Below are 14,598 nucleotides of genomic sequence, written 5' to 3'. Positions count from 1 at the left end.
ACACGTCCATTCCACAAAATCTTTAAATCCTCAACAAGTGGCGCTAGATATACATCAATGTCATTTCCTGGTTGTTTAGGCCCTGATATCAACAACGACAACATGATGTATTTTCTTTTCATACACAACCAAGGAGGAAGATTGTAAACTACTAAAAGAACAGGCCAAGTACTATGTCGACTGCTCATGTTACCATGAGGATTCATTCCATCAGTACACAGTCCAAGTCTAAGATTTCTATTTTCAGAACCAAAATCAGGCCACCTCCTATCAATATTTCTCCATTGAGGTGAATCAGTTGGATGTCTCAATTTTCCATCTTCTTTTCTTCCAATAGCATGCCATTGCAAATTTTTTGCCTCTCTTGGATTAGCAAACATGCGCTTAAATCTTGGTATTACGGGTAAGTACCATAATACTTTGGCTGAGGGACCTTTCTTATTCTTACATGCATCTTTGTTTTTATAACGTGATGCTCCACACTTTGGACACACATGCAAGCCTTTGTAATCTTTCCAATACAAAATACAATCATTTGGACATGCATGTATCCTCTCAATGTCCATACCCAAAGGACACAACATTTTTTTTGCTTCGTAAGTTGAATTAGGAAGTTCATTGTCACCCGGAAGCATGTCTTTTAGTAGTTCTAATAATCCCGTGAAACTCTTATCACTCCATCCATTCTTTGCTTTTAAATTATATAATTTAAGCACTCCAAAACAATTCAATAATCTTCGTATGACTTGTTAGTAACTTGAGTCTCGTACGAGAAACCTGTAACTCAGTACAAACAAGAGAACACTTGATCATTGTCTTCAAACATGTAAACCACACCATCCTAAAATTTTCTGATTTCCCTTAATAAACATAATGGTAATCAGACCATAAATTTTGAAATACAAGAAGATTTCAAAATTCTAAGTTATTTTTATAACAAATTCACCAAGGGAGTAACTTGAGATTTTAGTACATAAAAATCTTTCGTAAGCTCTGCAGTAACTTAATCAAGAATAGTATATCCTGACAATATATAAAAATTATATTATATATATACCCATCACCTCCTCTGTCTTCTTAAAAACCAGAGTAATGAATAAGGAACATAAGACCCAATTATGAAAATTCTAAAAACGATTATTGAGTGTTGCATATGAAAATTTTTTACATACTAAAAATCTCAAGTTATTCCGTTGGTGAATTCCTCATAAAAACAACCTGAGAAATTTGACATCATTTTGTATCTCAAAAGTTCTAGTTTGATTACCTTTGTTGCTTAGTAAAGAAAATTAAAAATTGATAGGATAATGTGCTTCACACGTTTGAAGACAATGATCAAGTGTTTTTTTGTTTGTGCTAAGTCTTAAATTTGTTATACGAGAAAGTTATTGAAATGCTTTTAGAATTGAACAATCTTGAAATAAGAGGCTAAAAAGTAAAAAAATAATGTTGCGAAAGTGATTTTGATATAAGAAGGAGAATAAAATGTGAATTTCCTACTTTACTCCTAAAATTTTATATATTTTTTAATTTTTCCGTCAGTTTTAACGATCAGGGACCAAATGCGCCACTTCGCTCGTAACTAAGGGACTAAAAATAGATACGGTCATATCTCAGGAACTGAGTTGGAACTTGGGTATAACTTAGAGACCAAAGATACAATTCTAAAAACATAATAAGTGTGAATGGAAGTTATACCCCTGATTTATGTCCGTTTTTTCCTTTAAATTTTTTTGTACATTATGCTATAAAGGTTGTACATTAAAATATTTTGGACAAACATACCCATACCGTTATAACTTCCGTTATCTTTTCCACTATTGTTACCATGCACATGCATCCACCATATATTTTCTTATCTTCTTCATTAATAATAATATATACACATTAAATATTTGAGTTATATGTTAATTATTACATAAATATAAATATCAAACTTATAAAAATGATTTACATTATTATTATTATTATTTAGAATAATTTAAATATCTAAAATCTAAATAAATTTAAAATTTTAATATAATGTATTAATATTGGGCACCTATTTTTTGCGCATCGCGCATAAAAAAATACTAGTTTCCCTAATAATAATAATTAATCTTTATCTTATTTTTCTAAAAGCAAATTAAAATACACGCTCAGACACAACCTAACCCCTACTCATCTTCTCCGCCACCTCACCCGACGCACACTCTCAGGCTCACTTCTCTCATCGTCTCTGTCTCGCAAGTCGCAGAGGCGGACTAGGCATCACCGCTTCTCTTCCCTGGGCGTTTCCGTTCTCCTTCCTCGGCGTCTCCGCTACTCTTCCCTCGGCGTCTCCGCTACTCTTCCATCGGCGCCTCCGCTTCTCCTCCCTCGGCGCCTCCGTTTCTCCTCCATCGGCGCTCTCATCTTCTCTCCGCCCTAGGCGTCTTCGGCTCTCTGCATTCTGACCTCAGTGCTTTCGAAATCGAAGCCCCTCACCCAGCATACCTGCGAGGCAAACCATCGAACAGGTGATGTGTTTGAACAGCTTTATTGTAAAGTACGTGTTGACTTAGAATTAGGGTAGGATTTCACCTTTCAATTTCTCTCTTCCCCTTCATCTATCCGTTTCTTCTTGTTTAGCAAATTACTTTACCATATCAGGAATTAATAGGTCAATGCTAGCGTTACAAATGCAATATCTTATATTTGAATGATCTATGTGCATTTATACTTAACAATGAATCACGTTTTTAGGATATCGAAAAAACAACCATAAGACAATAACATTTATGAATGCACAGAATTTTCATATGTATATTTATTTTATTTTAAATATTTTGTATTTTTCAAGGTAAATAAAATGACAATAAAATGTTAACATATTAACAGTAACCGTATAAGCTTCTTTTTTTTTTTTTTTTTTTTTTTTTTTTTTTTTTTTTTTTTTTTTGGAGGTTTTCAAGATAAATAAACATGATAAAAGGGCATAGAAGGATTAAATAAGTGGTAGCTACCAATTTTGAAATAAGTCCAATTAGTAGTAGATTTAAAGGTGTAAAATCTGGTATGCTCAGAACTGTACCTTTATTTGCATCTATATGCTTCTTCCTCGTGCAACCTATGTTAACTGATCCCTTTTCCATGACTGTTTGTACTGCATTATCACTTTTTGACTTGCTTACTTGCAATTGAAAACCTTTTGTGATTCATGCTTGTAAATGCAATCTTATATATTTATATATATATACTGCTTGGTTAAGTGTTGTAGTAATTACTACTTGTTGTCATGATATTTTTACTGGAACAATATATGTCAGTTACAATTACCTGACTGATTTCCATCATTTACTCCTTTTACTCCTTTTTTGAAATAATCTTTATATATGAGACTTACTAAACACAAAAGGCAAATGATGATGCTACCATCTGATGCCTAAGCCATAAACATAAAATTGTCCGTTTGTGTCTGTAGATGAAGATAAAACTCACAGCATTGTGCCCAGTAATTAAAAGATTATAATTTAGAAAACGTAACTCTAAAAGTAAGATTTATCATAATATGATGTTTGATATACTAATTACTGTCTTTTGAATAATATCCATGATGTACAGTCTCAAATTAACTTTATATTTAAATCTAATCTAAGAGTTAATACTAGCCAAGGTCCCTTGAGTATACGGTTCCGCCACCTATGATCCTAAACTTTCAAATCAACCCTTCGTGATCCCCTATGTTTTGAACCATAGTCCTTCCGTTAGTGTTTTCTGTTTCAGTCGTGAAATGCGTGGGCATAATAGACCTTTCACATTTTTCCAAATCCTAGTTGCTTTTCTCGTCTTCCCAGCTTTGTTTTCTCGCTTTTTCTGGCTTTCGAGCTAGAATGACTGGGATGACACGCCCCCGCCGCCAACCGCCAACCGCCGCGGGGTCTGTTGTCGTCGCTTTCGTTTCATTTAGTTATTGCATTTGGAACGCCGTTGTTTACCTAGGGCCGACGCTTTTCACTTTTCAGGCTTTTTTTTTGTTTGGCCTTGAGAGGAATGCTAACAGAGATTCGCCTTATGCTCTGGTATGGATTCAGTTACCAAATTTGCCTTTCCATCTGTTTAATTTGCGTATGATTTCTAGTATTTGTGAGTTGGTGGGGAAGGTAGTAGCTCTAGATGCCGCGACTCTCAGGAGATCGAGGCCAAATGTGGCCAAGGACTAAGGCAAGGGTTGAAATTGACGTGACTAAACCTGTAATAGATCAAATTTGGGTGGAGATTGTGGGTAGAAGAGATGTGTCCGGCGGTTTCTGGCAACGAATTGAGCCGGAGAAGATTTCGGTATACTGTGCAACCTGCGGTCGTTAAGGTCATAGATCGGAAGATTGTTCGGTAAATGTTGAAGGGAGATGACCGGGAGGGGTGGATTCAGTGGCGGAGGAGGTTGGGGGGAAGGGAGGCGAGGGTGGAACAGTGGTGGTTGATGGTGGTGTTGACGCGGTTGATGGCGGTGAAGGGCAACGATCGTGAGGGAAATGGGCGGCGGAAATAAGAGATCCTTTGAGCCGCCGGCGGGTATGGTTAGGAACCTTCAACACCGCCGAAGAAGTCGCTATGGTTTACGACAACGCGGCCATCCAGCTGCGTGGGCCTGACGCGCTGACCAACTTCTCCGCTCTAACCGCTGCCGCCGTCGAGGCCCACCAGAGGAACGCAAGCTGCAACCGGTAGATTCCGGCTACAACTTCGGCGAAGAGTCCCACAACAACCAATGATCTCCCAAATCGGTGTTGTTCTTCAACGAAGAACCCGAAACGGAGTCGTTTCTTCCCCTATCTACCCTCAATTTCAAACCAAGCATGCCGACATATGACTACTTCTTGACGAACAACTCTCTTTGGGTCATCAAGAGCTTTTGATATAGCTTGCAAAACATGAAAAATGACAGCATAAAATTTCACTAAAAGTGGGTATAACAGAGCTGATGAAATTCTTGATTTAGAATTATTGGATTCGAGTAGGCGGCCATTATTACGGGAAGTTAGTATAAGATGTTTCTTTCTCCCTTAACAAAAAGCGACGAAGAAGAAATTTCATTTGGGTGAGCAAAACGTGAAAAGTCATTTATGCCCTTACATTTGACGGCCGAGATGGAGTTTATTAACGGAAGGACTATGGCAGGTCAATTTCGAAACATAGAGGATCACAGGGTTGATTTGAAAGTTTGGGACCATAGGTGGCGGAACCACTATACTCGAGGGACCTTGGCTGGTATTAACTCTTAAATCTAATAAATAAAAAGTTAACGGATGTACAGAATGAAATTAACTTTGCAGCTGTTCTCTAGATAACTATAGTTGAGCATAGCAATTGATAACTAAAGGTAGAGTATACAACTTTGAATTGCCATGTGACATATTGTCATGAATTCAATTAGGGTTTAAGGATTTGCAGATTTAGACATGAGTGCCCTGTCAATACAATCCAAAAAAAATATAGAATATTGAATATGATTAAGTCCTTTTCGGATATTGAATATTTTTTTCTAGAATATACTATTCAAATATTGAATATTTTTTTCAATTACAATTTGTTTACAATATTGAATAAACAGGCTTCTACAAATTAGATTTTTTTTTTTTGTTTGTTTTTGAATGTTTTTTCTACCACATCATTTTATACTTATGATTAAGTCTTTTGAGAGATTGCTTCTTGTATTTTACTTAATTTTTTTGGGACTTCATCATGTGAATAGATAAATTTGGATAACCACTTCATCATCTGAGACTGAGAGTTGATGGCTCTTGTTATCAAGAGGTAAACATGCAATATACATCTCCACTATCTTCCTGATGCATGAACCTTACTTTCACCAATGGTGTATATTTCTAGAATTCTAATCTTTTTCAAAAGAAAGTTGAAAGAGGATATAGAGCTTTACCAAAGATGCAGGTGTTCTCTATTGGATGCTTAATCTTCAAGCAACTATCTTCTTCCTCCTCCTCGTGAATGCTTTCCCAACATGCCATATACATCTCCACCATTTTCCTCCACTCTCCATATAATATTGCAATTGTAGCTGTGATTGTACATGTATTTATAATGATTTCAGTTTGTATATTTAGTTCAAATTCGGACATTAATTGTTTGTTATAAATATTTATTAGAGATTGAACATGCGTGGTAGTATAATTAAATAGTGCGGCCTAGGGATTCTCACATCACTATTAATTAAATCTGATTTCATTATGGGTGTACATTGGTAATACACAAACCTGAGAAAGTTAATATAACAACTATTTATTATTTCGGCTAAACCTCCTCAGCATCGCCAACGTAATGTAAAAGCATTTAATTTTTCGGCAATCAGCATCAGCATTAGCTCAAAATGGCATCGTTTTTATTGGGCGGGAAAATGTATTCCAAGAAGTTGTTTATTATTGAGTTAGATAGATAGATTATAAGAAGCCTTGTTGAGTGAGTTGCTAAATATTCGACATTGAAGGTTCTGAAGAGTTGAAGTGAAGCTCCAAAGACATGATTATGACTTTGATGACTCTAGCACTGGTTCTGAAGTTGGAGAAAAGGACAATCATCATTTTCGTAAGTTGTCACCTAGTGGACCTTTCTAACATGTCTAACTTTCTTATTTTTGTTTCTTAATTCATTTCTTTAATGATATTCAATCTTTTCTTATTTTTCAGTAATTGGCATTGAGTACAGAAAGCTTAGCTTGGCAGTAGAAGCAAAGATATTGGAACTAAATGTTGCCATCTGTATCAACAGGTAAGTGAAAAACTTGGCACTTTTATCTATTACTTTATCCTAGACTTGGCCATAAATATACTTGCAATGTGAAATTTGTGTAATCATAGACTTGGCCATAAATATAGTATCTACAACTAAGTGCAAACCAAGGTTTTAAAAGGCGAAGGCGTGCCTTGAGGCGTTTTGTAATTTGAGGCAAGGCGTAAGCCTCAATTTTTAGCCTCAGAATATATTAGTAAGTTGTAAACCTGTAAACATTATTCATAAAATTCACCAAAATATAAGATTAAATTCATTAGCTAAAAGTCTCAATATATATACTGCCATGGCCTACTTCGTATACACACAATATAAATTAGCACATTAACACGTTCTATATATATATATATATATATATATATATATATATATTAGCACATTAACATAATAACACTACTTATGTACTGCACTAGTGCTTACTGCCAAGTGGCAGTGTGGGATGCCAAGTGGCACTCACTAGTCACTCGAAGATATTAGATATATACACACTAACAATATAATACAAAGCACAATACATATATATAATACTCTCTACTCTCTAACAGCAGCCCAACAGGTTAACAACATAAAAAAAAAAGAAATGAACAAAACCAAGGTTTCGTTGAAGACTGAGGTCGCCGGAAGCTGGACGTCGCCGGAGGGGGAGGTCGCGTCGCACCTCAGTCGGCAATCGCAGCGCAGCTAGAGCTCACTGGTTTGGTTTGTCGTTTCGTTGTTTCACACTACCTCTACTCCTATTTTTAATCAGATTAGGGTTGAGAATATTTTCTATTGGGTTGGTATTTTGCATTGGGCTTTAAACAAATGAAATGGGGCTCTGAAATACTAAAAGAGCCTAAAACGCCTCATTTTACGCCTTAGACACGCCCTGAGGCGTACGCCTCGTAAGGTTGAGGCGTACGTAAGAGGCGTACACCTCAATGCTATATCCTTGCACCTCGCCTTGAGGCATGCCTCACATCGCCTTTTTAAACCTTGGTGCAGACTGCTACAACTTGTATTTCGAATTTGTTCCTATATTAGGATTTCTTTAATAATATGTGTATGTGTTATATATATCTAAGTGAAGTGATACCTGTTTGTGCATTTGCATGGAAAAAGCACCATAAAACCATAAACAGCTTACTTGAAATTAAAACAACCATTACATAGTACTTTGAAATGGTTAGCTACTGCAACAAATGCAATTTCCAGAACATAAGCTTCCAAAAACAACACTAAACACAGAGCACAAAAATTCACTCTGCCACTCCCATACTTAGTTGCTTAAAACTACACGCTTCCTATTTGGATACCAACTCTTCAGTCAGGTAATAGCCCACTCCCCTACAAATATGGCCTAAAAGGATACGTTTCTGATCGCAGCACATTAGCTTCTCTCCACTAATGTTAAAAAAAAAAAAAAACTATACGACGTCGTTTAAGATGGGCTGGAAAATGGAGGCATTTGATTTGCTAAAATCTTGTGGCTTTTATATAGATATATAGATATATAGATAGAATATAGATAGATGTATGTAAATGTATGTAGATGTATATAGAGAGAGGTTGATTGGTTTTAGATATGGACCATATAGTGTTGGTAATTTGGTATGGCGCATATTTTTGTTGCAAAACTATTGGTAATATATCAAGCGCATAGCCTTGTGGCAAAATTATTGGCAAAACTTTAGGTTGACAATACATCATAAGTCATTTAAATCATAACTCTCTGGCGGCATAATGTGCTCGGTGTTTAATTCTTCGTTGTGTTTTTTTTTTTTTTTTTAGTGCTCATGACTCTATTATAATGTAGTATCTGACTCTGTTATAATTCTTCGTTGTGTTAAGTTTTCTTATTTGATAAGATGAATTGTTTCATTTTGGATTTTGGACATATGTGTGTGTGTGTGTGTATATGTATATATTTATTTATTTATTTATAAATAAATAAATTGTAAATGTTGACATTTTAACTAAACCCTAAGAAAACAAAACGTAAGAAAAAGGAAAAAAAGGGAACAGAAAATAACAGTTGAGTCGCCACTGGCCCATAGCAGGTGGAGCAGTTATGAGGATTTCGAGAGCGGAGAATGGGCACAATGCAATTGGGTCACCCAAATACTCCAGCGGCGCGAAAAAGAAGTGCTCGAATTGGCTACCGATATTCGTAGCCTTTGTGGTCATAGCAGAGATAGCCTTTCTTGGTCGACTTGACGTGACCAAGAATGTTGACCTGGTCAACTCGTGGGCTCACTCGTTCTACCAGTTCACCGCCATGCCCTGGTCATCCACCTCCGCCGACGGCGGTGATGACCGTGGTTATTTCGGTGGCCGCTATCGCCGCTTCGGATACGAGAGCTGCGAAGATTGGTTGGAGAGGGTGGACGTCGTGACTTATACGAGGAACTTCGACAAAGACCCAATTCTCCTCCGTGCTGATAGCGAGGTTCGATTCTTATGCATAAACTTACACATTCCACTCTTAGATGATGATCATTTTTATTTATTGATCTGTATATATGAAGTTTCTTTTGCTTACCCATTAGGAATTAGCATATTGTGCTGTGGGATGCATAGTTGGGGGCAATTACAATAAACAGCCTGATGCAGTATTTGGATTGATGATTACAGCGCCTAATACAACAAGGGTGCTGCGATCAATGGAGTCATCAAAGTATTATCCTGATAATAACATTGCCAGTGCAAAAAGGTGGGTAAGAATACTGTGGAAAGCTACTAATCATAAGCCAACATAATAGTGTCTTCAAGTTTACGAGTTTGTTTCCATTTAAAAAATACCCTTCTTTTTGTAATGTATTTTATTAGAAGTCCAGAAATTTGATGCTCTGCTTAGATAAACAAAGTTTAGAGCCATTTCTTGGTGGATATGTTATTTGTCTTTTACTATCTTTTTTGGGTACCCGCAGCCACTACCTTAAGGTGTGCATTGAGTAAAACCCGCCTTGTGATCCTAGTTGGCAAAGGACCACAAGGAGGTAAACCAGTCTATGTTGCCCACAGCTGATAGGATTGTCTTTTACTATCTTGCTTTGCAGGAAAGTAACTTTACTAACTTTTAGCATCTTATAGGAGGGGATATGATGTTGTTATGACAACGAGCCTCTCTTCAGATGTTCCTGTTGGGTATTTCTCTTGGGCTGAGTATGACCTAATGGCGCCATTGCAACCGAAAACAGAGAAGGCTTTGGCAGCTGCTTTCATTTCCAATTGTGGTGGACGCAATTTCAGGTTGCCAGCGTTTGAAGCACTTGTAAGCGCAAACATCAGTATTGATTCTTATGGCAGGTGCTATCATAACAAGGATGGAAATGGTGAGTAGTATGGTTGACATTAAATTTCCCTTGTAAGTACGAAGAAGTTGCTACTCACAAGTAGCTAAATGTTCTTTACAACATTTACCTGGGATCTGGTCTTATCTCCTTTTCAAATTCCATTGATGTGGTATTTTACGTGCAATCTTGTATTCCAATATATTGTAGTGAACAAAGTGGAAGCACTGAAGCGTTACAAATTTAGCTTGGCTTTTGAAAATTCCAATGAGGAGGATTATGTGACAGAAAAATTCTTCCAGTCTCTTGTCGCTGGTATTAATCCTGATTATATTAACTATGTTCATTCTATCTACGTAAATTCTATTGACTGCTATATTTGAAGAACGTGAGATTTTTGTTATTGGCATAGTGTCGGCCATTGATTTTTTTTTTTTACCCAGTCTCTTGTCGTTGGTATTAATCCTGATTATATGTATTCAGTTTTCAATTCTAAAAGTGGCATGATTATAGTTCTTCATTCTTTTGCACTTGCAGTTTATATTTTTTTTTTTTTTAATGCATCTGTTGATCTTTTGGCAAGTGTATGTATTAGTATATGTTTTTTCAAAGATCAGGCTGGTAAACTGTTCTGATTAAGAGAAGTCAAAAAATTCTTCAGGTTCTATTCCTGTGGTAGTCGGTGCTCCGAACATCCAAGATTTTGCTCCTTCTCTAGGTTCAGTGTTACATATTAAAGAGCTATCAGATGCAGAAAAAGTTGCAAACACCATGACGTATCTTGATGAAAATCCCAGTGCATATAATCAGGCACTTAGGTGAGGAACTGTTAATGAAATTACACCTTTCCACCAAGAACTCACATACAAATCCACTCTCTAGGGAGGAGGCAAATTTTTTATTTTTATATTCTTGGTTAAGGTAATAGGTTGGGTGATCATTCTTAGGTGGAAGTTTGAGGGTCCATCTGTTGCTTTCAAGGCTCTCATTGATATGGGCGCAGTTCATTCATCATGTCGGTTGTGCATTCATTTGGCAACAAGGATTCGAGAGAGAGAAGAGAAGAGCCCAACTTTTAGTAAGCGTCCTTGCAAATGCACCAGAGGTTCAGAAACTGTTTATCATGTATATGTACGCGAAAGAGGGAGGTTTGAGATGGAGTCCATTTTCTTGAGGTATGTTTATTTGTAAATTTTACCGTGCCTTAGACCTGCTCAATGCTGCATTTTCATTTTGAGTACTCTTCTAGGTTTCTTTTAACGATAGTACTGATTGATTAATATAAACTTGTCACTGTCCACATAGACATCTCAAACGTGGATCTCCATTCAAATATGTTATATGCAAACAGAGTGGTTAGCTCTTTTTTGGTGATCTTCTTGAGTTAGTTCCCTTCATTCTGTTAACTTCCTCGATCTTTCGACAGGTCTGGTAATTTGACAATGGAGGCCTTTGAATCTGCGGTGTTATTGAAGTTCATGTCTCGAAAACATGTTCCCATTTGGAAAGAAGAAAGACCCAAAATGATAAGGGGAGGGGATGAGCTCACAATTTACAGAATATATCCTCTTGGAATGACTCAAAGACAGGCATTGTATAGTTTCAAATTTGAAGGGGATAATCAGTTTAGGGAACATATAGAAAGCAACTTGTGTGCTAAGTTTGAAGTCATTTTTGTATAGATTAGCTTCAAAATCTTCTGCCACGCTCATGGCTGATCTATGAGGGAGAATAATTTTTGTAGTTCTATGTGACATTTCAATTTTGGAGTTTTGGATTTTTGAATTTCACATCAGGATTGATTGTGGCAGATGGAGAAATGAGAAACACAACTTATTTCTTAATCTTCTAGAGGCATCATATCATTTGTTAAGAAGATGCGACCTTACACTCCATTCTGGTTAGTACTGTACAGACTTGCGTAACTCAGTGTGAAGCTCAGCTCAACTCAACTCTGTGCCCTGCACTTTCTCTAGCTTTAGGATTCCCGGGTTTGGTGTATAAGCTACGGAGCATAAAATTCCTGTAATGCATGCATGGCTTCCAAATTTTATAAATAGGGTCAGACAATTAGAGTCCAAAACTTGAGGCATACTGTTTTTGCCTAATTTCGGTTAGTGTTTCATCCTATGAGGACAGGAGGATTATATTGTTGCCACACTGGTTTTGGTTTTGCCTAATATAGAGCACTCTTGTCTGGATATAATAATAATTCCTTAATTTGATTAAACTTTGTACATAAAGATGTAGATCCTAATATCTATTCATACAAGTAATACTGAAGACTGATTCCTATGCCAGATTAGGCTTCTGTATGCCTGTATAATGATTCATCTATGTATAAGGATTAAGGGGCTAATATTTTGCTACCTTAGTACCGTGTCGTATTGTATCGTATTAACTTTTTGCTTGTTTGATAATGTTGTTATTCGTAACTAGAACTCCACCCGTGCGATGCATGGACAAAGTGTGTATATATATATATATATATATATATATATATATATATATATATATATATATATATATATATTTTGGTTCCTATGAGGTCATGTCTTCCCATGCGGTCAGTGCGGCATATACCATTAGGTATGTATAAATGCACCATACAGTGTTCGAAAATACACCAGAATAAAATGTCAAAAAATACACTACACAAAAAAAAAAAAAAATACACCACACATAATGGTGTATTTAGGAACACTGGGTTATGGAGAGTGATTTTGAATCAATTTAGTAATCTTGGAAAAACATATTTGCTAGGCAATTGACTTTTGCCATTAATTCCATAATTCATTTAGTTCTTGGAATTATGATTTTAGTTCTGATTGCCCATGTTTGGTTAAGTATGAATAAATGAATATTTTGTTTAAATTCATATCCTTTAGTTGGTTCATACTCTTTAGATTGTTTTATGCATTCGATCACATTAAGTACATAATATTAAGTTTAATTATGTAATTATTATGAGATTTTAATTTATAAATGCTAGCATATCCTTTTGGTTTGATATTGTTTGAATTTGTAAATTCAGTTATTTCTCATAAATTTGATCTTTATGCATTAAAACATTTTCCCATGGGCTTACAGTTTAAAAAAATTTAAAGTATATATTCAGTACATTATTATTCAAAATGTTGGGTCTCTTTTGGTTTGGACTCATCGGTGTTTGAATATTAAATTTATACTTTAAAATCTCATATTGTAAATTGCTTTAAGTTATGCAATTTATTTGGAATATATGAGTTTAATCTTTAATTTTATGCATATTCGTCCTAAGCATAATATTATGTTTTAAATTATGCAATTTTATTATGCCTTTAGCAATGCATACTTTGGGATGAAATTATAGTAGTTCCTTATTAAGTTGGACTTATGCATAAACTTTAGTTGCGGTAGTGCCTGAATTTAAGCACGTTTAGTCCGCTAATTTAGTTCACAATTTAAGCTTTAATCATAGGTGAACCCTACAGTTTTCTGGTGTATACCATACAGTTTACTGGTTTATACCCCAAAAAGTTATACATTAAGTATATATGAATCGGTGAGGCATACTAGTTTTAATGGCCATGACTTAAGAACATCTTGTGCCATTAGTCTCCTTAAATTGATATATACTCTATTTAAGGAATAGGTTTTCAGTGAGACTTAGTCTCTAACCACCTTTCCTTGGAGTATATTTAGATTTTCCCATCACAATCTGGTATAATCTGTTTGTCAAAATTTTAAGTATTCCTTGCCAATGTGATTTTATTTCGGTTCATTAAAGAATAGTCATAGCATCTTTAATTTACTGAAGTCTCTTAAGTTTTCAATCTTGGTTAATTAATGAATAGTTACGGCATATTCAGCTACCTAAGATTATTAAGTTTTAATCACATAAAGTTTAGGCAATAATTGATAATTGTCTAGTGATCTTATAATTTTAATTTGGTTTGGGAGTAGCCACAGCATCCTTAATCTGTTAAAATTATATATTAAGCGGTTTATTTTGATCACATAAAGTTTTGGACATATCATTTGTGATTAATTGTATGTAATATGATGAAATTTAGCCCACAGGCAATTTCGTTATATTTGTATAATTAATCAGGATGAAATACTGGACTACGGTCATAATTTAGCCCACAGGCAATTATGTATCGGAATGTAGTTTAGTAGTTTTATCAGTGACAATAGAAATAAATCAATTTATTTACTTTATGGTTATTTGTAAATAATTTCCAATTCTATCATGAAGTTTAATTTTATGATGTAAAATTTAGATCATATTTCTTAATTTGCCCACAGGGATTAAGAAAAGGAACATGATTTATTAAGTTTTTATCATAAGGGTTGTAATGAATCTTATTGAATAGAACTTTAGCCTACAGGCAAGTTTTATATCATTTGATTCTTCAACTCATTTGATAAATTGTTTCATCATAAATAAAATTTTTCAGTTAGGATCTAATTGAGTAAAACTTTAGCCCACAGACAAGTTTTATGTCACTAGATTCTTCTGGCTCTTTAGTAATTGTGAAAAATATTATCATAAGGGTTTCTTAATTGGATTTAATAG

General features: G+C 35.3%; 1 protein-coding gene across 3 annotated transcripts; it reads left to right on the top strand.

The window, feature by feature from the left end:
• Positions 1-2,154: 2,154 nt before the first annotated feature.
• On the top strand, positions 2,155-11,734 carry LOC109154539 (glycoprotein 3-alpha-L-fucosyltransferase A-like). 3 transcript variants are annotated; one of them, XM_019302307.1, is made up of 10 exons: positions 2,155-2,498; positions 6,464-6,561; positions 6,663-6,744; positions 8,805-9,193; positions 9,294-9,457; positions 9,838-10,079; positions 10,248-10,352; positions 10,699-10,855; positions 10,985-11,212; positions 11,464-11,734. In XM_019302307.1, exons 3-10 carry the CDS (start codon positions 6,723-6,725, stop codon positions 11,717-11,719), a joined length of 1,563 nt encoding a protein of 520 aa, XP_019157852.1. In that variant the 5' UTR covers positions 2,155-2,498; positions 6,464-6,561; positions 6,663-6,722; the 3' UTR covers positions 11,720-11,734. The 3 variants fall into 3 exon arrangements, with proteins under 3 accessions (XP_019157852.1, XP_019157851.1, XP_019157853.1); XM_019302306.1 differs by having other exon boundaries at positions 8,802-9,193; XM_019302308.1 differs by lacking the exons at positions 2,155-2,498; positions 6,464-6,561; positions 6,663-6,744 and adding an exon at positions 7,378-7,459.
• The last annotated feature ends 2,864 nt before the right edge of the window (positions 11,735-14,598 follow it).

This window comes from Ipomoea nil, unplaced genomic scaffold (genome assembly GCF_001879475.1).
Source record: "Ipomoea nil cultivar Tokyo-kokei standard unplaced genomic scaffold, Asagao_1.1 scaffold2647, whole genome shotgun sequence".
In the NCBI taxonomy this organism is placed as follows: Eukaryota; Viridiplantae; Streptophyta; class Magnoliopsida; order Solanales; family Convolvulaceae; genus Ipomoea; species Ipomoea nil.
Note: the sequence above shows the minus strand (reverse complement) of the source record. Positions and strands in the feature narration are given on the sequence as shown.